This window comes from Xyrauchen texanus, chromosome 18 (genome assembly GCF_025860055.1).
Source record: "Xyrauchen texanus isolate HMW12.3.18 chromosome 18, RBS_HiC_50CHRs, whole genome shotgun sequence".
Taxonomy (NCBI): Eukaryota; Metazoa; Chordata; class Actinopteri; order Cypriniformes; family Catostomidae; genus Xyrauchen; species Xyrauchen texanus.
In genome coordinates, this window is record NC_068293.1 from 16,803,194 (window position 1) to 16,830,383 (window position 27,190).

The 27,190-nt window shown below is 36.9% G+C and overlaps 2 protein-coding genes across 3 annotated transcripts; both read left to right on the forward strand.

Moving 5' to 3' along the window:
* The first annotated feature begins 9,014 nt into the window (after positions 1–9,014).
* Positions 9,015–12,063, forward strand: cryba2b (crystallin, beta A2b). 2 transcript variants are annotated; one of them, XM_052148763.1, is made up of 5 exons: positions 9,015–9,154; positions 9,386–9,573; positions 10,893–11,034; positions 11,267–11,409; positions 11,778–12,063. In XM_052148763.1, the coding sequence occupies exons 2-5, from the start codon at positions 9,413–9,415 to the stop codon at positions 11,923–11,925; spliced, it is 594 nt and encodes a 197-aa protein (XP_052004723.1). In that variant the 5' UTR covers positions 9,015–9,154; positions 9,386–9,412; the 3' UTR covers positions 11,926–12,063. The 2 variants fall into 2 exon arrangements, with proteins under 2 accessions (XP_052004723.1, XP_052004722.1); XM_052148762.1 differs by having other exon boundaries at positions 9,027–9,154; positions 9,389–9,573.
* A 3,601-nt stretch (positions 12,064–15,664) lies between these two features.
* On the forward strand, positions 15,665–19,904 carry LOC127659120 (protein FEV-like). Its single transcript, XM_052148779.1, has 3 exons — positions 15,665–16,301; positions 16,775–16,846; positions 17,147–19,904. The coding sequence occupies exons 1-3, from the start codon at positions 16,220–16,222 to the stop codon at positions 17,692–17,694; spliced, it is 702 nt and encodes a 233-aa protein (XP_052004739.1). The 5' UTR covers positions 15,665–16,219; the 3' UTR covers positions 17,695–19,904.
* The last annotated feature ends 7,286 nt before the right edge of the window (positions 19,905–27,190 follow it).

The window sequence follows — 27,190 nt, forward strand, 5'->3', positions numbered from 1 at the left end:
AACATGTCCCATAAAAGCCAGAAGGGGGCAGACTCATACTAGCTGTTTTATGGTTATAACTCTGCCAGGTAATATTGTCAAATTAGGCATATTAGCTAAAACACTTTTTTTAAATACATGTCTACAATTTAATATCAAGCTGAAAGTGTAAATGAGGGATGTTAGTCAGAAAAATCTTAACGGGTCTTCCAAAGAATACACTCTTAAATGCAGTGTAGGCCTACAGAGCCTTGACATTTCATTTCCTTCTTTGTCATTGCCTTACTTCCTCTTTTCATTGATAATTGGGTTGTTGAGGTTTAACGACAAGCACTGACTGACAGCAGTATCCTGCAGTGTAACAGGCAGTTCTGCATTGAAAACTATTTTAAGCAGCATTTTAATAGACTAAATCAAATATATTTTTACTTGTGAACTGTTCTTTTATTTGCCACTGATAAAAGGTGATTCACAAATCTTGATGTTGAAAATAAATGGACTGTTGTTTGTCAACTGCTAACGCAGAAACGCACGCACACACACACAAAACAGAATACGAATTAAAAAACAAAATTGACAAAGAACTACGTGTTCAATCTGCATATGCAGCAAATGTTGCATGGAGGATTTGTTTCTTTATAACATACCATAATTCGTTTCTTTTCATTTAACATTATGCATTCAGCTGTAAGAGTTTTTCCTCTCTCTCGGTGAAACATGAGGTCGGTTTGCACAGAGCAACCTGACTGACATAATAGAGAGAAGTAATCTACTCTGGCCCTCCCATTTGACTCCCTGTGTCAATATTGGATGAGAGGAAAGCGCCGTGTAACAGGTGTCCACGACAGAGTTCCGCGCGCTACACAGACGGCACAGATCGATGTTCACACCCGCGTGCAAATTATATGCACCAACGTTATAAAGCCTCATGAGAGATGAGAGGTGAGTTGAATTTGTCTGCTCTGTGTGACAAACTCAGTTAAACACTATACAATGTAAGTTAAATCAAATAGCGTTACCCAAGTTTAAAACCGACTTGGAATCATTTTAACGATGATTTAAATCTTACTGCTATTGTTCTTCTGTTGTTCTCAGTTGTCTTAAATGGAAACGGACAGGTCATCTTCCGAGACATAATGGATTAATCAGTACGAAGGATGGATCTTTTGTGTTTTCTGTACTTGTCTCACGTTGAGCCTCACGCACAATACCTGAAGATGAAAAAGGTTTTGTTCGTTCGGCTCGCGTTACGCAGATGCAGACATGCTTCAGTAAAACACGAGAACAACTGGACGCATCGACAGTTTCACTGCTGGCAGAGTTGGAAGATTATGCTATTGACCGAAGTTTTGGCACAGTTTAAGGAAAGAAAGAAAAAAGAATAGACTAAAAAAAAAAATCAACACATTTAATGTGCTTATTAACAATAATGATACATTCTTAAATTAGAAATAAAAATTGAGCTATGGATTTGATGCAATATTATTGTGCTCACTATTTAGACTTTTTTATTTATTTAAACAGAAGGGTAAAAAGACAAAAGGTTAACCCAATGTTAAAAGCATCAGTAATTAACAGTTTTTTTTTTCAACAGCCCTTTTAATATTGTAAAAAGTGACCATTGTAGTATGAATTGATGGTCTGTGGTCCTTTCTTTGTTTTCTTTGTTGTGATTTACATTTTTATTTTATATATCATTTAAATAAATACATATTTTTTAAGAATGTTTCGTGACATTGAATTACATAAATATATATGCTCCGTTCAGTATAGCCTATATTTAAGCGAAATCTATTATTTACTTATTTTGTTTCCTGCTGTATGTTCTACCCAATGTGTACATTTTGTGGCAGTCCACTTTATAAATGCAAGTTACCCTCAGCTGTCTGAATATTTCTTCTCATAATGGTTCATGTAACATCATAGTTAATCTCTTGAGATGATCCAATAGCCATTATACTGACATGATCAGTTATTTTAATAAAATGGAGACAGAATATTCATATTCACCATGACATCAAAATACCAAATTAAGTGGAAAGAGGAGCTGTATATGAGACAATAATACATATAAATCACTATTTGTGATTTGATTATGATCTGATACAACTACAGTTGGTAACAGTCACAAAACAATTCTCCCTTAATGTTGCACATCTCCCAAGAAACAGTATTGCATTAGTCTGTAAAGTGCTTGGCAAACAGCTACCTGCTGGACAGGGATTGGCTGTTGGCTATGTGGCAGTTAAAAGGGTTACTGTTGATAATGCAAATGATGGCTCTTGCCCTTGGCAGTAGATTAGATGGAAATGTCTGTATCTGCCTTCCATGGCCATGTTCTGCAGAACAGCTCAGCTTGTGTGTTTAAACACATAAAGGACATTATCTGAGCAGATGTCACCTGCAATAGTTGTCTGGACCTGTTCACATTTGCCCTTAGAAGGATTAGTTTCCATGGTGCCCAAATGAAAACGTCAGCCAGGACACTTTGAGTTCTATTCAATAAATATTCAGATAGCAGGCCAATTTCAGAGCACCATCACACCTGTTTAAAAACCAGAAGTTACATCTATGGCAATCAGAGAAAATACTATGCTCACCTATGGAGTTTGATGATACTGTACACATCATATACACAACTTTTGTCAAAAGAAGTATTTTAAAAAGTTGATCTTTGCCTTTAAATGACATATAACAAATAAGTGAATTGCTTCCAGACTCAAACCACAGAAATGGATTTAGCCCTGAAATGAAATGTGTGCTATGCCAAATCCTGCCATTACTAGGATACAATGAAACAATATACTCTTGGAGTGATAAAGAACCATAATGCTTTCTGATATGCAAAGGTTTGATTTGCATGTCAAATAGCTCTAACAGTTTCACCTTGTTTTTGCATTTGGAATGTTTACATTGATCATACACCATTATTTTCTGATGCATATTTTAATTAAGGATTGTACAGTTGTATAGGCTTGTTTGAGGTATGTTGTTGCAAGCAGTATCAACTACAACACCATCACATCACAATAAGGCAACGAGGAGCTTACAGGTGGATAGATGTGCTCTACTGATTCATAACCGTAATTTACCATAACTGGATGTACCCTAAATTTAAACTGTACATTTTAATTCCTTTAAATTAACTCAAATGTGGAAATGCCTAATTGATCTTGAAAGGGGTTCTACAGAGCTCAAAACATTGAATCCTTTTAGTTTTCTAGACAAGACTACTCTAGATGCATAGTGGATGCTTTTCAACATGTAGACAATTTGTATCCAAAATGACCTCCTATACAAAAACAGGCACATCCACCATGGAGTGAACTGCAGCTAAACTCCTTGCTCAAGGCCAACATTGGAAATATTAATTCATGGTTTGCCTGTACCTGGATTGAAACCAACCCAGAGCTTTACAGTTTTTTTTGGATTGCTTACACACTAAAATTAAAAGTAGTACACTATTAGCAAAACCTTACACTCAAGAAGCAAAACATCAGCCCATATTTGCACAACTATATGTACATTGTCAACCTCACACTTGTTGCAAAACTCTACACACAGTGATTTGCAAAACACTAAACACACTTAACATACATTACACACAAAAATCTATCATGAAGTCACTTCCTTGCAATACCAAAGCACTGACTGTCAAATTACCGCACCGTCCAACCAATTGGTTCAACACAGTCATCAGGTGTGCAAACACTTGTTTGCTTAATTGTAGACTCACCAATCAGGTGTATAAGCACTATAAAATGCAGCAGGTGAGTTCATCGGTCTTCAAGCACAATGGAAAGAGTCAGAGAAAGAGTAAGACGAGGAGGAGAACGAGGAGGAGGACAAGGAGGAGGAGGAAGGGGAGGAAGACGAATCAACAGAGGAAGAGGAAGAGATGGAGGCCATGCTGGAGGTAGAGGTAGAGGTAGAGGTAGAGGTAGAGGTAGAGGAAGAGGAAGAGGTAGAGGAAGACAAGAAGGTGCTCAAAGAGGACCGAATCTGAGAAATGAGATCCACGCAACACTGGCCTGACGCTGAGGGAGGCTGGACTGCGAGTACAGCCCAATCTAAGCCGATACACAGTGGCAAGTGTGATAAGAACATTTCGACTGGAAAATAGGGATTGTAAAAATATCATCATATCAAAAACATCTGCACGGTTTCAGTAACTGCTTACAGTACTGTATTCTATGCACTATCAGCACTTCTGTTACCTTTTCCTGTGAAATTACTGTACTATTGTATACTGTTTTTTTTTTCTACATAAGATTGAGGGTCAGGAACGACAAGGGGGAAGGCTTCCTATGTTCACAGAACAGCAAGAGAGGGAGATAGTAAACATGATTTTGGCCAACAATGCTATAACACTCAATCAGCTCCAAGCTAACATTGTCAATAACCACGCCAGTTTCAACGATATCCATCAGATCTCAACATCAACACTGGCACACATCCTAAAACAAAACATATTCAAATGAAGCAAATTTATCGAGTGCCTTTCGAGCGCAATTCTGAAAGGGTGAAACGACTGCGGCATGATTATGCAGAGGTATGTATTCACTTTAGCAGTGTGATCTTGCATACTGTCGCATAATCTTTTACTGTACTGTAATATGTATACTAGATCTACACTGAACTACACAATTTTGCCTGACACTGTTCTTCAGAGAGTTTTACGAATGGATGGAGAGGAGATCCAGCATGAGTTCATTTACGTAGATGAGGCTGGGTTCAACCTGACGAGAACACGAAGGAGGGGAAGAAACATCACTGGCCACAGGGCTATAGTCAATGTCCCAGGGCAACGTGGGGGTAATATAACACTTGGTGCAGCCATTACACAGAATGGGGTCCTCCACCGCCATGCCCATATGGGCCCTTACAACACAGCACTCATACTTACATTCTTGGACCAATTGCACAACATAACAGCAGCAAATCAAATCGATCATATGCAATACATTGTTGTCTGGGACAATGTGTCTTTCCACCGCTCTGCTCTGGTTCAGAACAGGTTTCAGCAACATCCACATTTCACCGTCCTATATCTTCCACCATACTCTCCATTCCTCAACCCTATAGAAGAGTTTTTCTCGGCATGGCGGTGGAAGGTATATGATCTCCATCTCCAGGCTGAGGTACCCCTCATCCAACCCATGGATGAGGCCTGTGCCCAGATGGAGGTAGCAGCAATGCAAGGATGGATTCGTCATTCAAGACATTTCTTTCCAAGGTGTCTTGCTAATGACAACATTGATGAAATTCTCTGGCCAGATCCAGCTAGGCGAAGAGACAAAGTCTAGTTTTTTTTTTTTTTTTTACAGTAAACTTACAGTACAATACGTAAAGTGACATTTTGTTACAGTATTATGAATCTCCATGTCAACATTTTGGGCGTGTTGAGAAATAAATGAGTTTCTTCAGTCTGCAACATTGGTCTTGTGTAGTGTTTGGTGAATTTACATTATATTTGTACTTTGTTGATGGTAGCCTACTCTAATCATAGGGAAGTAGAAGTGCTAAAAGTGTTTTAGGTTTATCACAGCAGAGTGTAACTCGTGCAAACAGAGTATAGTAATGTGAAACGTGTGTGTTTCATATGGTAACAAAGTGTGGTTTTTAAACAGAAGTGTATAGTTTTTACAAGAGTGTTTAATTATACAAAGGATCTGTAGTGTTTTGCTAATTGGGTGTGTGGTTGTGCTAATTGTGTGTAGTGTTTTGAAAACACGGGCCCTGTTTTGAAAATCGTGCTTAAGCAATCCAAAAAAACTGTAACAGGTGAGCAGTCGCCTCCTAACCATTTGGTCAAATGAGCTCTTACAGGAATACCACTATATTAAATGTATTATATTGGGAATTGCCACATTTAAATGTGTTTTTGTTCATGTTTTGTGTTCATGTCTTTTATTTTGGAAGTTCCTGGTCATGTGATATCATGTTTCCCTCATGTGATCTTGTCATGTGTTTGCCCATGTCCATGTATTTAAGCCCTCATATTTGACATTGTCTTTGGTCGAGTATGGTTTTGTGTAACGTAGTTGCACAATTCAAGCCAAGTCAAGTCTAGTCGTTTATGTTTTGGGATGTTAGTGCAATCATTTATGTTTGTTTGGTGTTGTACTCACATTTGGATAAATTGCACCTTGTAAATAAACTGCACTTGGGTTCTCACGTCAGCATCGTCTTCGTCTGCTCCTGTGTCCTGTCTGCCTGGTTGCGAGAAACATTAAAGAATACTCAAACGAACTTGAACCCAGCAGTTGCATTCCGTCCCCTCGAGGATTATGTTGTGGACTTTTACGGATTGTGTCACATGGTGAACATTAATGAGATTGCCCTCAAAGACTGTTTCCATTTTGGGCTAAATGAGCCAGTCTTCTCCATGATGCTGATGGTTGGATTACCCTCAGTCTGGCTCAATACATGGATTTAGCCCTGCAACTGAGCGGTTCATCTTTCACTGTAGGACTATGCACTTCTACACTGACTGCCATTTCAGAGCCATCCACTGTCATGGCCGCCAAGCCAGAGTTCCACTGTCATGGTCGCCAAGCCAAGGTCCCACGTCATGGTCGCTGAGCCAGGGTCCCACATCATGGTCACCGAGCCAAGGTCCCACATCATGGTCGCCGAGCCAGGCTCCCATGTTATGGTCGATGAGCTTGTGCCACTTTCTGACACAGCCACGCCTGAGTCTGCTCCATGCCATGTCACAGCCACGCTTGAGTCTGCTCCATGCCATGTCACAGTCTCGTCCATCCCAGAGTCAGCGTTGCAAGCCTCATCCATCCCAGAGCCAGTGTTGCAAGCCTCGTCCATCCCAGAGCCAGCTCTCACTGGGCTATTAGACCTGGAGTTGGTTCCCGCCCTTGTGCCCACTCTGAGTTCTCTTGATCTCGACCATCGCCCCCTGTGACATCTCAGACAAGGTGGACTTCCGACCCTCTGACTCAGCTTAGACCCTCCGAGCCTTGGACCTTCGATCCCTCAACATCACCTTGGCTCTAAGTTCCCTCGGCTCCATCGCGATCCTCCAGCCTATCGGCTCCACTGAAGTTCCTCATCCCTCCAGTTCCTCCTTGGTCTGTCAGTCACCTGGCTCCACCTTGGCTCTCCGATCCGATATGTCACGTTTAAATGTGTTTTTGTTCATGTTTTGTTCATGTGTTCATGACTTTTATTTTGGAAGTTAGTTCCTGGTTTCCTGGTCATGTGATATACTGTTTCCCTCATGTGATCTTGTCAATCTTACATGTCCATGTATTTAAGCCCTCATGCTTGTCATTGTCTTTGGTCGATTATTGTTTTGAGTAACGTAGTCAACTCAGGTCAAGTCATGTCAAGTCTAGTCATATATGTTTTGGATTCATAATAGTGGAAGTAATTTATGTTTGTTTGGTTTTCTACTCATGTTCGGATAAACTGCACCTTGTAATTAAACTGCACTTGGATTCTCACTTCCTTATCATCTTTGTCTACTCCTGTGTCCTGTCTGCCTGTTTGCCAGAAATATTACAGGATTATACAATATATCCTATATTATGTAATCTCAGAAAAGGCAACTGCGATTATGGAATACATAGGAATAGTAATTATATTAATGAAATTTGTATAATTTTTTTAATTTATCTTGTCTAAATTTGTCACAATTTCTCAGTTTTCTTTCTTTTTTTTTTTATGAAATTAAGGTAAGGGTGAGATAACATTATCCTATGCATCTCTTTTAATTGATAATCTTCTAAATGAATAAGAATTACTATTAGGGGTTTTTGAATTGGGAGGTGTGAGACATAAATTAGATTTCCTAGGAAAATTTGTATGATCCAGATCTGTCAAAATAGGATAACAGATAGTACAACAGCTGTGTGTCCTGCTTCCCTGCTGCACCTGTTCTTATGCAAACAACACTAACAAGTGAGAATAATCACATGTGCTTGCACATACACACATATTCATGACTTGACAATTTTTTTTATATTTTAAAGGTATTTGTTTCCAACATCATTTTAAGAAACTTGAATAATAAAATTAATGCTGCAATCTTAAAGGTCATTAGAATTATAAAATGTGCTGCTATTGTTCATGCAATGAATTATCACACCACCAGATGTCATCAAGTGTGCTGAGCTTTGGACTACTTTTCAAAATAGTATTTATTTTTAAAATGTCTTTTTTTGATCCTGTTCTGAAACAAATCTTATAGAATCTCAAATATTTAGCTTGTTATTTTACATTGTGTATTATTCCAAGTTGTGATTTACTGAGCTATATAGGTCTAACCTAAAAATCAATACCTGTCTCTGTATCTGAACAACAGCAATTATTAGCAGAAGATAAAAGTGTACTAAATTAGATGTACTGTACACACATTCACATTAAAAAAGAGCAGAAAGGCAAAAGAGAGATCAAAAGAGGTGGGGGGTGGGGGGATTAGTCATTAGTTATTGGACCAAAAATTTGAAATTCACAAGTCCACTACCAATATTTTGACATTTATGTCTAGTGCTGACTTGACCTGAAATAGAAAATGAATTATTTTTTCCATTTGTGGTGCATTTAAAAATTTTACTGCTTCCATGGTAGTAATGCCATTTTGTTATATAATATGGATCCATAGTTCATATCACAAGCTAGCTATACCACAGCACTTAATCAAACTCTGTCAGATACAAAAAGAGCAGAAATATCTATGACATGTTTTGCAACACACTGAACTGATTTTTCAGAAATAAATAAATAAATACGAGCTCCCCCTCATTGGCATGAGAGTGAAAGGAGTGCTCCTACAGACCAGCAGCACACAGCTCTGCCCAAAGAGACCACCTGCATCCAGCCACCAGAGAGTAACCACCATCACTCAAGCTAATCTCCCACAATTCTGCTATTATCTGCTCTAACCAATCAAAGTCTTCTGCCAAAGCATCGGCATTGTGCCCAGCAGAGGGGCAGAAAGTGGAGTTTTGATGAGTCAGTGAGTCTATAAGACCTTCACAATGGGCCGTACTGGGCTCCACAATAGTCAAGGCTAATGCGGTTTTTCAGTTTGCTGCTGCTGAGTGTGCAGGCCTGTTGCGCATTCTGCACTAAATGAGGGGCCCTGTGCTATAAAAACACTGGACAAGGGCTTTGCCACCACATTGATTATACTGGATCTGTCCCACCTCGATATGTGAGTATGCCACACTATCTTAGCTCTCAAAGTGATACATCGGATTCCTTTCCAGTTATAAAGAGCCCAGACAGAGAGAAAGTAATCAAAAAAGATCATGCAAGTGGGAACACATACTTTCCTGCTTTGTCAAAACTCTAGGAATCGATTTTCACTTAATCTACCAAGGAATTTGATACATGGGTGCATGAATTCACTCTATGGTCCCTGTTCTCTCCACATTTTTCCCAGTAGAGAGTGCGGTGACTGACAGCAACCATGAACCCACAGCAGCAGTTGGAGCAGAGGGGGAAGTTTAGGATGACCGTGTTCGAGGAGGAGTTCTTCCAGGGCAAGAGCTGTGAGTTCACGTTTGAGTGCCAGAACATTTTGGACAGAGACTTCAGAAAGATTCGCTCTGTTAAGGTGGAGAACGGCCCGTAAGTCTAATGTCTGCATTTCTTTTGTGCAAAAGGTAAAGCAAAGAGGATATATGACAGAGATGTTTAGTATACTGTATAAGACTGTATATTGATAAGGTATAAGTTGAAAAGCTAAAGTATTAGGAACTGTGTACTTAAAGGTAAGTGTAATCATGCCTACATTAGAACTGATTTGACTGATTGCAAAAAGTCTTAGATGCGAAAATATTACACTCTGAAAACCCAAATAAGTTGACTCTACTCAAATGATTGCGTAAACTCTTTCCTGAATTGAGTAATGACGTCTCCAAAACTTGTGTAACTAAGTTTGCTTAACTTGGTTTTCATATAGTATGAACTTAACTCTTTAAGTTAGGGTAATTAGATGCAAGCAGACTTAACTCAGATTTTCTATTTAGAAGTTGTTGTTTCAACTTAATAATTTTAATTGAATGGACTTGAATGTATATAATTCAATTACAGCTTAAATAAGGAGACTTATATCTTTTTCTATGTCAATCACATTAAATAAACGTATTTCTCCACAGAAATGCATATATACTCGAACTACAGTTGCACATGCACTAGAAGAAAGGGGTAGTGTTAACAGAATCCAACTTGACCAAAGGGGACACAGATCACCCTAATGGTGACATCACACGAAAAACTATTTGCAACAAGAATAATACTACAAAAGAGCTAAAATTCTAAGAAATCTTAATAACAACCATTTAAATGCCCCAATACGTTCCCCTTTGATTAAATGATTCAAGCAAGGAGTTGCAAAAATTCCCCAGAGCCTCAATTTTTTACTCAATCGTTTGAGTTATTATCATCTAAAATCTAAAGTATATCAGTTTTTAAGACAATGTTTTCAAGGTACTTAATGAAGACAACATTAGTGTTTACAGTGCACTATCCACACAATGTCCCACAAAACCACCTATTTAACAGTATTCACAGCTATTTAAACTGCAATTAGTCTGTTACGCTAGTTTGAACAATAGTTTCTGTATTTTTCTGAAGGTTGTAACTAACTGATTTTGAATAAGAGGATGTAAAAGCAGGTTTCCACAGAGTGTATGCAATAGAGTTTAAACAAAAGGCAGGCAGAGAGACAGCAGAGATAGTCTGTGTGGTTGGCAGCTGCCTACTGTGTTGTGGCTGCCTGCAGTGACAGTTGAGCTGATAAAGGAACAATAGAGAAGCTCCATTCAGCCCACACCATCATGTTTGCTTTTGATTTTGTATCCTGATCAGCAGAGATCATTCCCATGTAAAACGTTGTTGCTTCCTGGTTTGTGTTGACTATGACATTCTCTCTTTCTCTCTTTCAGCTGGGTGGGGTACGAGTATCCTGAGTTCCAGGGCCAGCAGTTTATCCTAGAGAAAGGAGACTATCCCTGTTACCAGGCTTGGAGTGGCAACAGCAGTTACAGAACAGAGCATATGCTCTCTTTCAGACCTATTCAATGTGCTGTAAGTTTATCTCAGTGGGCACAATATTACGTCAAACAACTGAGACGAGTCCTTTTGTTTTAGGCAGACTTGTAGCCTAAGCCTTTGCGAAGTCTAATACCATCGCCTCTATCAACATCTCATCAAGCTCAATGTTAAAATGGCAGGTTATAATTACTACATAACAAATGTTCCGTCTGAAAAATCCTCAGAATCGTCACCTCATTTCCCATATTCACACTTTCTCTGACAGAACCACAGTGACAGTAAGATTACCCTCTATGAGTGTGAAGATTTCATGGGACACAAATTTGAGATGTGTGATGACTATCCCTCCCTCCAAGCCATGGGTTGGTGCAGCAAGGAAGTTCCCTCAATTAAAGTCAACTCTGGATCGTAAGTCTTTCCTCACATGGCTTATTCGTCATTAACAGCTATTTATTATATTTGGTTTAATAATGAAATCACTGCTTTTTCTTCTCTGTCATGAAAGCCAATAATATCCAACATCAGTCTCTGATAAGTTGAGAGAAAAGCATTGACACAACTAACCATTGATTATAAAACACATTTTAAATTCCATAAAAGAGATATTAAACATGATTTTCAGTAAATATCTTCAAAAGCACATCTTAAATGCTGCTTGTTTGTTTTTACTTTGTGGAACTCCATTTCTTTGTGACAAATAGTGTATCACTTGCATAATGTAGCAGCTCTGATTGGTGTGCGGTGCAATAAATGAGGTTTCCCCTTTTCTCTGGCAGCTGGGTAGGCTATCAGTTTCCTGGTTACCGTGGATATCAGTACATTTTTGAGAGAGACAGACGCCAAGGAGAGTACAGATGCTACCATGAGTTCGGCACCCAGGCACACACCAATCAGATCCAGTCTATGCGCAGAATTCAGCAATAAGACCAAACACTCTTATGTACCCAGCATGTCATGCCATGTCACTACAATAGGCAATAAAGACATAATTTAAATAGTGGTAAAAGAGTGCTAGTGGCAATGTGTGTTTTTTTTTTTAAATAAAACAACTTCCCTGCTCAAATCATGGATCTGCTAAGTGGTATTTTTTGGTAATTCTTGACTCAAATCTAGCAGAACTATTTTATGTTTTTAAGGTATTGGTGCATTAGAACTGGCCTCCCAAAGTCTTTCAGTGATCCTGAAAGCCTATAGACTTTTGATCTAATAAGCCACTCCATCATATTTAACAATAGGTATATATATATATATATATATATATATATATATATATATATATATATACATACATACATATATATTTATATATACCCACAAACATGCATGCACACGCACACACACACACACACACACACACACACACACACACACACACACACACACACACACACACACACACACAGTGTATTTATAAATACTATACCTTTAAAAAAAAATATTTCAGTGTATTTAAATTAAATTAGCCTTAGAACATTTTGTTTAAACATCAGATCTATTTTAATAATTTTGTATTATAACAATTTTGAATTAACATTTAATTATTAAAAATCTTTAATTATTTAAATATGTATAATTATTTAGTGAGATTTTTCAGTACTGTCAGTGTCAGCACAAGGTATATATTTATGGTTTCTTCCTCAAAAGAAAGAGTGAGAGAAACAAATCTATAACAAACCTGTGTCAACCCATTCACCCCATCCCCTCAATAAATAAAAAACAAACAGACAACATAATTATTAATCAATAATAATAATAAGAAAATAATAATAAGAAAATATTAGCTGACAGATAATAAACGTGTACACAAATATGCACAGATAAAAAGGGAATATGTTCTCAATATCAATATTTTAAATATATGTGCATAATTATTTTTAATTATTTAAAACTTAGTTACTTAGGAATAGCTTGGTGGGCAGTGCACGTGCTCTGACAGATTGCCATGTGGCCCTTGTGCACGTTCGAGATCATTTTAACAGGGGTGAGGTGTCAGTAGGTGGATCGCACTGACCCAACACTTACAGTGCAGTATTTATAGATTACAGTATATATAAATATACAAGTATGACATGAGTGTTATATTAGTTATTAGTATTATATAATAGTAGTATTTGTAGTATTTTAAAGATTCAAGTATTGCAAAATTCTACAAAATTAGCTGCAAAAATAAAGGGCATCTTGAGGAGCATTTGATCATGTTTGACACATGACAATAAGAGACTGAGCACAAACTGGTCCTGAATAAATTATTTAATCAATAACAATAATGAGAATTGTGCATGTGCACAGTTAAATGATTTACTCTGTGCTTGTGCATTGTGGGATTTAAATGTATCCAAGTGGCTCGAGGGTTTTGAGTACGTTCACCACGATTCCTTCAGATTCATTTAATGATTCGTTCAGTGACCATTTCTGGATGCCTCCTTTAAAATTTGTGTCTACAGACCAACAAAGAGACTTTAGTAAAGGTTTTATGAATTATAAGAACACAGCAGATCTATCATTTTACCTGCAGTTTGTTGACTGCACACCAACATAGAGTAAAAAAACAGGAGCTGATTATAGACTGTTGACTGCGTTGATTACACTGTCTGACTGACGGCCTATTACGTGAGGGTTGTTTTGGCTCATGAAACTCAATTGTGATTGGCTGGATGGTCGCTCAAGCAGCCCAAAGTAACAAAACGCAAAGAGTATACAAATCCACCATTTTGACTTGGTATGGGTTTAGCTTGGAAAAGTGCGGGGGACCGAATCACCTTTTTTAAAGATCCCCCCTGGCTGCTACACCCTTGCATTATAAGATCCCACCCCACATCTCCCTGTCACATCTATACTTTACAATCAATAAAAACATAAAAGTCAATTAAAAGGAATAAATAAAACAATACAAATAAAATAAAAAATAAAAACATCGAAATCAGTAAATTATAAAGGAGAGGGGTGGGAGTTCTCTGTTGTGGGTTTCCCTGGAGCTGTCCCAGGTCCTGACATTTCGGAACATTAACTACATTATGGCATACATTCTTGTTTGAACATAAACATTTTAATCGTTCGAAACGAGGTCCAATGCAATGTGATATATATGTATTTATTTTTTGAATTATGAAAAGGGCAAGGCCGGTTTCTTTGTCCAATCAAATCTTTTTTATCAATGGGATCCGGGTGTGATTCCGCCTCTTGTTTGTTCGTCGTGCAACCGTTCACGACTCGAGCAGTATTTGGATGCACACGCCCACAGACAGAATCAGATGAGACTGGCACAGTTGCTGTTTGAAAACTTGCTCCCACACCCAGTCCAGGATCTCCTAATAAATGTTCACCTGTACACACCTTTATCAAATACACATTTCACTACCAGCTGACTTAAAGTGAAGCTCTGGTTTGTAGTGCAGTGTTAAGACAGACAAGAGAGCTGAATGCAGGTGGATCTGAGAGAGGTTGCAGTCTGACATAACAGGACGGGGTAAGTGAACCTTTAAAGGGAGCAAGTCATAGACAGGAACAATTGGAAAATGGCCGACAGGCAAAGCTATAAATCACAAATCAAATCTAACTATTCTAGCTATTTTACTACAGGCCAACAACAACCATCCTAATACAAGAACCAAAATAAACATCTATAAAAATTCCAGATGTAGCCTACTGTGTGATAAATTCACAAGATAATTTGTCTGTGTTTTTATTCTCTGTTATGGCATTTTTCTTTTATTATGGAATTCAGTATTATAAACTTCTACTGTTTTAGGTTTCATTCAACTATAAGGTCCAAACCAACTTATGTTCTTTGCCCAGACTGCGTAAAGTTACGCATTATCTTGCATTCGAGGCTTGTTTTAAGTTGCCTGCGATTTCTTTTATGACTCAGGCAGCTAAAGCAAGTCTGGGACGCAAGAGACAATCCGACAGAGCACGACAAAGTGGAAGGAGTGGACAAATTGAATGACATTTTTTCCAGCTATTCTTATCAATTTGGTATTGTTAAAATGCCAAATGCTGGAGCTGGAAATCCACAGCACATTTTAAAGGGAAAATGTGCAGCATTTTTAGGTTACAATTTGTATTTTATTTTTTTATACCGTGTATAAACTGCTTAAATGTTTCTATTTTTCTGTGTAATTATAATACAATTACTGTACATTATAAGCAAGCAACAGTACCTACAATCATATACACTAACTGGCCTATTTCATGCACTCTCATTGCGCCTTTCAAACAAATATTTGGACGCCTATCGTCCGTTTTAAGTAATTATCCATATCCCAACACAACCAGGGAATATTAGCTGAATAAATGTTTCCTTGAGCGCATTTAAAATATAATAAAGCACACCTTCCTTCTCTTCATTGTTTTTGCTTCTTCATGAGTCCATGAGTGTTGTATTGGATTACAGATATGCCTATGACTGAATGTGTTAGGATTACTGCCAAAAAAGCCAGTTTATCCACCCAGTTCAAAGATCAGCAAATGAATGATAATTCTGGAAAACAACCAGAACACTCGGATATCACGGGGGAATAGTGAAAATGACATTAGACATAAATACTTTACAGTATATCTAAAAGTAAATATTGCTACGTGACACGTTTCTATGAGCAATTGGTCTTCAACTGACGAACTTATTATTATTATTATTTTTTATTTGTATTATTATTATTATTATTATAAGCCCTATAATTACCTGCTGATTTATCATTTTGACTATTTGTCCATTTGATTATAAGGCTCTCATCTCTCATCTCACATCTGCTGTGTATTTAAGCAGCATAAGTTTGGGATAAAATGTTCTTGTTTACCTATGCCTATGTTAGCCTATGCATTGAGGCATGCGTTAAAAGGCAAATATTCTCTTCTAACATGCAACAGGCCTTTCTGTTTGCAAAGAGGTAAAAAGGCGGAAAAGAAAGAGGGTATGAACCTGTTTCCATGTCAAACATTTCAATTCTCCATAGAAACTCTGATCTTAACGTTGAAACTTTATTAAATATTGATGCGGATTGATAAGGCCGAATTTCTATCGGTTCCTTTTTATTGTGGAGACGGGGAGGGATGGCAGAGGTAAATTGCTCTTTTAATTAAACCAATGCATGGAAGGAAATTGCTGTCTGAATATGGTCTCAGAGATGGGGCTTGTGACAGTTGCCTGGAAACGTCAATCTGTCCACATTTGTTCCAGATCACCGTTTTGAGATAAAGTTTAATAAAACATTTTGTGCCAATGAAAGCCTATCCTTTCACATCCACCACCACAATGAGACAGAACAGCGGAGGAAGCCTTGTGTTTAACATGTATCTCGCAGGTACAGTCTTTTGTGGGTAAAAGGAGAAATATTGCTGGAATTATTGAAAGAGAACAGGGCGAGACAAGGTGTCTGCGGATGCATGATGCGCACCATTGCCGCTGTCTGTGAATTGTCCATATTGAACGCATGTCCTCTTTTGTCGGAAATCGGATATCCTTTTTCCTGGACGCGTTTCCTGACCTCACCGCTGAAGTTAGGCAGAAAATCTGGGCAAATAGGCTACATCGTGAAGAAATAAATGAAAGCTCATATTATTAACCTCTTTTAGAGAAAAGTATTATTTACAGACACGTTGCATTTAGATGTTTCTCTAACATTATTACAGAATAGGGAGAAATATTAGTGCATCTCTTTTACTATTTTTATAGTGCAAGCATTTGAATCATTTTCAAATATTTTCAAGAGACTTTTAGAATATGACATATTTATAGGTTCATTTTAATTGCCAAAATGTAAACGTTTTTTTCCAGACCATACGGGAAATCTACTGAAGGAAAGCAAAAGCTCCTCTTGGACCCCAATCAACACAGGCGTACAAAAAGGTGAGTCTGGCTAATACATGTAATAAATTGAATTATGTTTTGACAGATAATTGCTAAACAAAAAGACGTAATACAGCGTAATTAATAAAATCTCTATAGCTTATATGTTCTTATAAGCTATAAGCCTAACATCGTATGTGTATTTACAAATATTTTAGACATTTCAGATGCATTTTATGTTTATGTGTAGGCCTACTTCATCGTATTTACTCAATATTTAAACAAAGGATATTAATAAGATATGGTCTGTTTTTATGATCACCACACATTTAGATAGCCTATACTTTTGTTACATTTTAGGAAGTGGACAAATCCAGCTATGGCAATTTCTTCTGGAGCTGCTGTCAGACAGCGCCAATATGTCATGCATCGCCTGGGAGGGGACCAACGGAGAGTTTAAATTGATAGACCCGGACGAGGTAGCCAGACGGTGGGGAGAACGCAAGAGCAAACCCAACATGAACTATGACAAACTGAGCCGAGCTCTGCGCTATTACTACGACAAGAACATCATGACCAAGGTGCACGGAAAGCGCTACGCATACAGATTTGACTTTAACGGCCTGGCACAAGTGTGCCAGCCCTCTTCCACCGAACAAGCGATTTATAAGTTCCAGAGCAACTTCGCACCCATACAGATTTCAGGCATTTCCAAACTCAATCTGGTTGCTCCAGGTGTTGGTCCGTCAGGGTTCTCCTACTGGCCTGGATCTCCTCCGACCCTTTACCACAGCCACAACCTGCAACAACCAGGACCTTTCGGTGCCATGTCTGCGTCGCATTTAAGTTGCGTTAATAATATCAATAGTTTAAATAACTTCAATAATATAAATAATCACTATAACTGATATACTATATAGAGCCTATATATATTTCTATGTGTCAAGAGAGCGCCATTGAAAAGCAGATATGCCTAATACTTTAAACCATTAAGACATATAGGTCTAAACAATCAATATACACAAAATTCGAGTAAAAGTGATAGTCTGAGCATGATATACAGTGCACCAAATGTAAAGGTTTTGCTCCTTTGGAAATAAATTGGTACTTTTATTCACCAAAGTGGCATTCATCTGATCACAATGTATAGTCAGAATATTAATAATGTGAAAAATTACTATTACAATTTGGAAAAAAAAATATTCAGAACTTTTTAAACTACTTCAAAGATGACAGCTTTGCAGATTCTTGGCATTCTAGCTGTCAGTTTGTCCAGATACTCTTGTGACATTTCACCCCATGCTTACTGTAGAACTTGCCATAGATGTGGCTGTCTTATCGGGCACTTCTCACGCACCTTACAGTCTAGCTGATCCCACAAAAGCTCCATGGGGTTAAAATCCACAACACTCTTTTTCAATTATCTGTTGTTCAATGTCAAATTCTTTGCCCACTCGACCTTATCTTTTAGATTTCTGTTTCAAAAGTGGCTTTTTCTTTGCAACTCATCCCATAAGGCCTGCACCCCTGAGTCTTCTCTTTACTGTTGTACATGAAACTGGTGTTGAGCTGGTAGAATTCAATGAAGCTGTCAGCTGAGGACATGTGAGGTGATCTATTTCTCAAACTAGAAACTCTGATGTACTTATCCTCTTGTTTAGTTGTACATCTGGCCTTCCACATCTCTTTCTGTCCTTGTTAGAGCCAGTTGTCCTTTGTCTTTGAAGACTGTAGTGTACACCTTTGTATGAAATATTCAGTTTTTTGGCCATTTCAAGCATTGTATAGCCTTCATTCCTCAAAACAATGATTTACTGACGAGTTTCTAGAGAAAGCTGTTTCTATTTTTGTTTTTTGACCTAAAGACATGCCAGTCTATTGCATACTGTGACAACTCAAAAACAAACACAAAGACAATGTTAAGCTTAATTTAACCAAATAGCTCTCAGCAGTGTTTGATATAATGGCAAGTGATTTTCTAGTACCAAATTAGTAATTTAGCATGATTACCATCTAGATTTGATCAAAAATCATTTTTTCAAATAGTGATGGTGCTGTTTTTTACATCAGTAATGTCCTGACTATACTTTGTGATCAACTGAATGCCACTTTGGTGAATTAAAGTACCAATTTCCTTCCGAAACAGCAAAATATGTAAATTATTCCAAACTTTTGGCCGCCAGTGCATATATATTTTGTTGACTGTTGATTGCAAAAGCGTCCAGCCTATGATAAGGAAGCAATTTAGCGCCACCCTATGGACAAAAAACGATATCATCAACCTAGTTGCGTTCGTCATTTGCATCAATTCAAATTAGATTTGCTTGAATTACGTAAGATGTTTAATTCATTAAGTTAATTCAAGAAACTTATAGGCTATTTAATCAAGGTCTAACTTTAATAAATTATCGAATGATAAACATAAATGATGAAATTAACGTAGAGTTAATGCTGGAGATTAGTCATCTTTGTTCGAGAACAAATGCTATATAGCCGTGAAAAGCAAAGCTGGTAAAATAAAGTGTGTGCATTTGGATGCTGCACTTCTGTAACTGAGCAAATTTGTAGCATATGCAACGCTAATGCGCACTGATATATGAACAATTATTTAACGCCGATGAAGGTCTGGGTCTGAACACTGGGCATAAAAAAGCGAAATCGAGTGAATCGTAAAGAATGGATTTCACGGGTACTTGCCTATGCCCAGGTCACTTTTCTTTTTGGTATGTTGATTATTTGGATACATAATATATTTTACCTGGAAAAAATACATTAAATTGTAATATTATAAATTAACATAAGGTCTTTTGTGTTTGTGTGTGTCTAACGAATCTATAATGTCAATAAATCTTAACTTTTATTATTATTATTAATATTATGAAAAATGAAAAAACGTGTCACATTGTGGGGCCTACCAATTTGCCATACTTAGCAAACATAGACTAATGTTTAAAGAAAAAAGAAAGAAAGGAAAAAAAAAAGAAATAAAGATTTGAAGGTTAGGGATAGGATTAGGGGACAGAAATGTCATAAACTCACAACAGAAGTCAAAGGAAAGTCCCCACCCTTATAAAAACAAACACAATGTGTGTGTGTGTGTACTTACTTGACTATACAGTTTGAAAGAAACCTTTATATCAGGAATAAACCTGAGATTTTTTTTTAGATGTCCTTATTTGAAAAAAATAAAAAATAAAATAAAAAAAAAAAAACACAAAAAAATAAACAACAACTAAAAACTAAAACAGAAAAACTATCCAAACATAAATTAAACAATGATTAAATTTTTTTTTTTATTTTTTTTTTTTTATATATATTTTCTGTTAGGGAAATTATAATAAGCTTTATAAAAACAGAAGTGTATGATATGTGCTTATTCAGATATCTGCGCAAACACGTGTGTGTCTATTGCGCAACTCATCGCTGAACAATTCTGCAGTTAAGACACACGATGGCACCATGTAGCTATTTTGATTATGGGACTCATAATCATGAGGGCACTACAGTTATGTTTCCCATCAGAAAATTGTTTCAAAGAGTACATATCAATATTCGAAAACAAACAACGTAGGAAAACTCTAAGAAATGAATCCTGTATATTTACTCAATATCCAGAGAATATATAAACAACATACAGTATATCCAAATGGCAATGCATTTCATAGTAAGTGGTTTCCTTATTTAACTGGCTAGTTTCTTATATGTTGTGAAATGTGAGGAATTTCTCCAGCATTGCTGTGTATTGTGAGGAGACCTCAGTGTGATCTGCCTGTCAATAGCACCTTGAATGGGCCTGCCATTACGTCAAGAAATGTTTGCACTGTCACACAGGACGTGTTTAAAATACAGCTCTGGCCTGACTTACATGAAATGATTGGTGTATCTGTTCAGCCAAGGCTTCATCTTTATCTGAGTGTAGCTGAGATAAATGACAATAAAGCAGTCTCACAGTTTCGAAATCCAGTTCACATGAATCAAAATACAGTATAACCCCAACGGAAATGATTGAAACCACCCAGTCACTAATATAGCACTGATCAGACACATATGATTTTACATACTGTACATGATGTGTGGGATAAGTCATACTGCACTGGAGAGATTGCCCCAGATAAGTAGAGATGGACCAGAAGAGGATAGAAGGAGTCTTCATGTACATACTTACATAACAGTTAACCAACATGTTGTTGCAAGAAAGAAAATTGGCACACAAATGGAACAGGTAGGTAGCTACAGGTAGGAATCCAATAAAGAAATGGATTGTTGATGCACTATAAAATCATGCAATATAATGATTGCATACCAATTGGTCTTGTAGAAAATGCATTTAGACATTATTACTAACAAAATGCTCTTTTTTATTATTACTTAAAAAAGTAATCTTATTTGTAAGAGGTAGAGAGGAGACAGAAAATATAAAACATTACAACAAAGACCTCCTAATCTATAAATAAGGTCTGCCCTCCGTAGGTCTCCTCAGTACTCCCTGAGCTAAATCACTTTTATAATAAGCTCTCCTGAGTTGTAGTGCATGTGTCATTGAGTAGGTGGAGAACGGATAAGAGGTAATCTGGATAGCATCTATACTAAGTAGAATGCAGCAGCGTTTGCATAACACGCAGGTGAGTGGAGAACATTTCCACCAATCTCTTCTGCCCTAAAGCATGAAAAAAATCAAGCATATCAAAACAGGTCCTAATTTATTTCTCCATTATAGGTTACCTACTTTGTTTACAATACATGTTTTAAAGCACTAGATAAAAACACACACACACACACACACACACACACACACACACACACACACACACACACACACACACACACACAAAACCCCCAATGATTTAGTTACTAACAACACCGTTGATGAGCATGGTGCCACGGGTGAGTAATCATTGTTATCACAGTGAGTAAGGAATAAAAGTTAACATCATAGCAAGTTTAAGATCAATCAATGTGGGTTACCCTAAAAACAACTGACATCAGTGTGAAACGTGCTTTCTGGTAAACACAAGACTCTATGACAGGAGGGAAGTGTTGGCTGGCTGCCCCTAGAGAACTTTAATGAGCATTTTTGCTTTGAATCTCTCTGTGTGATCCAGTGACTACCTCCCAACCAGTGGGTTGTACTGAATGCTTCATCCATTCAAGGACATCACAGAATGCCCAGTCTGCCTCTAACGGGGCTTTTCCACTGCACGGCACAACTCGACTCGACTCTGCTTGCTTTTTGGGGGTTTTCCACTGCGGATAGCACCTAGTACCTTTTTTAGTACCACCTCGGTCAAGGTTCCAAGCGAGCCAAGCCAATACTAAATGTGATGTCAAAACCATGTAGATCACTGATTGGTCAGAGAGAATCGTCACTACCAGCATCACTGGATTTTCGACACGGGACATCAACCCACTAGTTTTAAAGTTAGCTACAGCAATAGCAGTATCATTTGTTCACGTGACTTTCAATTTGTTCACGTGACGTTTATTGACCATGCCGTGGTCAATAAACGAGGCGTAGACGTTCCTCTTGTTAGTGACGAATTAAATGAAAAAGTCTTTCAGGATGTGCCTCAGCGGTGCCTCACCGGACCTACCAACAGTGTAGGGAAAAGTAAAAATAAAATCTTAAAAGTGACTACAGAACCATCAAGGAAAAGTGGAAGTGGTTTGACCAAATATACGCTATCTAGACCAGAGAGCAATGGGAGGGAGAGTGCCCTGGACTCAGCCATGATGGAAGATGGTATGTTTTGTTATGTTAACTCTATACTCTGCTTGAAAGCTTCACTTTATTTAGTTGTCCAGCTAATGGAAAGCTTGCTTCTAAAACAACCAGGCCAATTTAACAGTTACACTTGTGTAAAATCACTATGCAACAACTGCTTTATGCAGCACAATGAGCTAGTAGCTAACAGCTAGCGGTCGTGTTATTGTTTATTGTTTTGTGTCATGATTAAGAGGATGTCACAGCAGTAGAGGAGGTGCAACAATGATGATCAGCCAATAATCCCACCCACTTTGAGGCGGCACTAAACAGCAGTGGAAAAGCAAGCTCAGAATAGTAAAGCTGAGTCTAGTTGAACTGTAACGTGCAGTGGAAAAGTGCCAATATATTCAACAAGTCAACAACCTCTCTCACCCTCTCCCGCAGAGAAAGTGTAAAAAGAATGAAACCATGCCAGTTGCTCATACTTTACTGAGGTTTTCATTTTCTTGTTGTTGTTGTTTAGATATGTCTGAATAAGGTGGAATCTTTAATGCTGTATCCTGTAGTAGACCTACCATTAATTTATTACATAGACTTTAAGGATCAGTGTGCTATATATTGCTTACAATATTCTTTATTATTCATGCTCAAATGTAATGCACAGGAATGGTACTCTGGTGAGGTCAAGAGGGTTTTGTATAACTATGTGTTATCTGTTACGTAAGTCATTTTGTTTAGACAATACCCAGAATAAACAAGTAGGATGAAGCACTTTTTTGTTTCAAAGAAAGTAAATAATATAACATTGAGCTAAGACATCTGTTTAGCTGTTTACGAACAGCCGAGATGTGCCGTCATTTATTCATGTCCAGAACTGGTCATGGGAAAATACAGACTTGTCTCCATTTAAGACCCATCAACAGAGTAATACTGACACTTTGATCTTCTACCTGAGATAACCTATTTTCACTAATCTGGGATCAGTTAGTGGAAAGTGTTAAGTAAAGCTTCTCACATATAGCCATGGCAGAGTGTCAAAAGGTCAAAATGACGGGGAAAGCCTGCTGGCAGATTAAGGAACAGTTTTAACAATTACAAAAAAGGAAGTAATCTCTGAGCTTGTACTCCATTCATGGTCTCTGTGTAATGCTCTCCAGTTGAAACAAACTAAAAACGTCACTTGTTTACTTATGATTCAGAAGTCTCTTGAATCAGCAATACGAAATATTTAAACAGACAGACAGAACATATTGTGGCATCTATGGTAATCTCTAATATACTGTATATATATATATATATACTTATATTGAGCCAGTTAGTTGACATCAGGCAAATATTTTTAAACATTCAGATGTTCAAATGTCTCATACTAACTTGATTAACAAATTAATTATTAGAAGGGTAGCAGACTCTATATATCTGAATGTATTATTCTGTGCTATTTGAATGTATATTATTATATCACAGCAACTGGAAAATAAAAATGTATCTGTTACATATTTTCTTGGTTAGTAACTAACAATTTTACTGTATTTTTTTCTTAACTTTTTCTGTCAGGAAATACAGAATATGATTAGTTTAAAATAAGTTCTTTAACTGCCTTAATGTCCAGTTATATATATAAAATATATAAATTGAAATAATGTGATGCCAAAATTTGGAATAATGTACATATTTTGCTGTTTCGGAAGGAAATTGGTACTTTAATTCACCAAAGTGGCATTCAATTGATCACAAAGTATAGTCAGGATATTACTGATGTAAAAAACAGTACCATCACTATTTGAAAAAAGGATTTTTTTTTTTAATCAAATCTAGACAGGCCCCATTTCCAACAGTCATCACTCCAACACCTTATCCTTGAGTAATCATGCTAAATAGGTAATTTTGTACTAGAAAATCACTTGCCATTAGTAATTTTTCACATTATTAATATCCTGACTATACATTGTGATGAGATGAATGCCACTTTGGTGACTAAAAGTAACAATTTCTTTCCATAATAGCAAAATCTTTACATTATTCCAAACTGTTGGCTGCAAGTATATATATATATATATATATATATATATATATATATATATATATATATATATATATATATATATATATATAAAACCCAGGTAGCCTGTAATGCTAAAGCACCACACTGTATGGCAGAGGCTAAGAGCACTGTCCACAAAGCTACAGCTCTGTTCAAGTCTTTGAGCAGTCTCTTTTATACATACATTCTAAATTCCCTGTAACCGAATGTTTTCCGGAATTAGTTTTTAATCATGTGTGAGGCAAAACATGTTCGAAATTATGCATAACTCGGTTTGGATATGGGAGCATTTTTAGGATATATCAGCACAATCTGCCTGTGCAGTGTTTGACATAGCAATGTACAAACATCCTACTCTGTATTTTGTGATAACATTTTGACTCTTCACTTTAGGTTTTAGTTCTTAATGAAATTATTTGTTTTTGCTTGATTGGACCAAAAGTGTTCAGCCGAGACAAATGGAAGTCTATAATTGTTTAGAAACCCAACTTTAGTGTCACAAACTGTTAAATCGTTACATCAATAAAACAAGAGCTTGTAGAAATACGGTCTAAGAAAGAAGACTTTTTGCAATTTTGTTTATCTTTTTCTTCCTAGTTCTTCCCAGAGTTGCTAGGCACCCACTTCAGATAATTTTGCTTTTGTGGTTTGTGATAGCAACCATAACTTTTCAGATTTGTGTAAACCTGTCACTGTGTAATCGGTAGGTTACAGAATTTCGACTCAAGATAAATGATATCAATTCTAATGAAATAATTGAAGAATATATTTCACTTAAGTTGGAGTTAGTATGTGAATATTGTCCAGGCATCTACAGTTAGATATGGCCTTAAAACAAAGAGAACTGGAAGGTAGCGTCTATTGCATTTGTCCAACAGCATTATGCTTGTGAATTTTTTTATCTACAATCATAACTTATCAAAGTTATAATTGTCATAAATGTAGCACTTTTTGTTTGACAAATTACGACTAATTCATGGGTGCAAATTTTAATCAGCTACAGATTTTTACAGCAACTTAAAATGGACTGTATTTGAGCTAATACTGCCATGATCTGCCAGCTCCTAACAGCCAGGGGGAGCTATCACTGGAATTCAAGCTCAACACTAGTCTATTTTTTGAGTTTACCTGTTTCACTTCCTGTAAACCTGTATAGAAGTATTACATTTTTTTTTTTTACTAATTGTGTGGTATTGGTAGTCAGGGCCGTTTCTAGGCATACTAGGCAGTTGCCTTGGGCACCACCAGCTAGAGGGCCCAAATGAGGATGAGTTTGATGATGCTTAAATGATTTCAGTTATTGAAGTTATTTTTTACTGACAACGTCAACTTGTCAGGTTTTTTTTTTCTTTCATTTTTTGTCACAGACCTATGTGGGTTTGATCTAACTAACAACTGAAAGCATGCCAAAAAATAAAAGAAGCAAATGCAACAAAACTACATTTATTTATAACAATAAAGATACAAATGCATACAAATAATAAATTTGGTCTAATTTATTCTATTGATCACATATATATTTATAAACATTATCATTGATATTTAAGGTGTTTTTTTCTCAACAATCTACCGTAACTGAAAATAAAACGTTTAGTTAGATTAAATTATCACTAACAATCGAGTCACTTTTATATTAATTTTTTCCGAACATTAATATCTCTGTTGGTTTTACTCAAGATTGTAGTCTATCTCATAATGAAAAGTTTAGTTAGATCAGGAGTTCTCAATGGGGGCGGTACCACCCCCAGGGGTGTTCAAAGGATGCCAGGGGGTGCTGAGAGCAAATTGGTAGAGACGGGGGCATTTATCAGTCATAATAATAAAATCTATTGTCAAGTATATCAGTTGGCTCTAAAATATACGGGTTGGTACGCATTTGTACCGCGGTTCATCTGATTTTGTAATCTAGCAACACATCTGAAGTATCTGGTTTAGCAGCGTCAAATACACAGTCAGAGGCACAACCTCGGCTAACACACCTGTACGGCTCTGTAGATGGATACGGCTCAGTGGACAGAGCAGTGTGAGGGATTGAAGTACGCAGTGTTCATAAAAAAAAAAAAAAAAAAAAGGTTGAGAACCATTGAGTTAGATTAACTTAAATCTAAAAATTGAACACATTTATATATTCATATCATTAAGATGAATTTTGATATTGGTTTTTACTTAACATTCCACCACAACTGATCAAAATGAAAATCAAAATGAGTTACAATTACTTAATATAAATTAAGTTTGATTCTCAAAAAAAGCTATTGCCACTTACAGTAATGATAGTATATCTCATGTTGAATTTATATATAAAAAAAGAAAACAAAAATGCATGCAGATTGTTTCCTCAATTTTTCCATTTGATAAAGTGAAATGTTTTTTTTTTAGAGTTTAATGTTTGGTAATATTATACATAGCAATGGAGAAAAAGGGACAGTTCACCCAATAAAGACAATTCTCTCATTATTTACTCACCCTCATGCCATCTAAGCTGTGTATGAACTTCTTTCTTCTGCAGAACACAAATTATGATTTTTAGAAGAATATTTTAACTCTGTAGGTCCATTCAGTGCAAGTGAATTGTGGCCAGGCATTTGTAGCTCCAAAAAGAGTCAGCATTGACATAATCCATAAGACTCCAGTGGTTGAATCAATGTCTTCTGCA

Excerpts from the sequence above, each read along its gene's own strand:
- cryba2b (XM_052148763.1), top strand. The coding sequence starts at position 9,413 with ATGAACCCACAGCAGCAGTTGGAGCAGAGGGGGAAGTTTAGGATGACC. Across the intron at positions 11,035-11,266 it reads TCAGACCTATTCAATGTGCT|AACCACAGTGACAGTAAGAT; the intron begins GTAAGTTTATCT and ends TTTCTCTGACAG. Across the intron at positions 11,410-11,777 it reads ATTAAAGTCAACTCTGGATC|CTGGGTAGGCTATCAGTTTC; the intron begins GTAAGTCTTTCC and ends TTTCTCTGGCAG.
- LOC127659120 (XM_052148779.1), top strand. The coding sequence starts at position 16,220 with ATGAAAGCCTATCCTTTCACATCCACCACCACAATGAGACAGAACAGC. Across the intron at positions 16,302-16,774 it reads GTTTAACATGTATCTCGCAG|ACCATACGGGAAATCTACTG; the intron begins GTACAGTCTTTT and ends GTTTTTTTCCAG. Across the intron at positions 16,847-17,146 it reads CAACACAGGCGTACAAAAAG|GAAGTGGACAAATCCAGCTA; the intron begins GTGAGTCTGGCT and ends GTTACATTTTAG.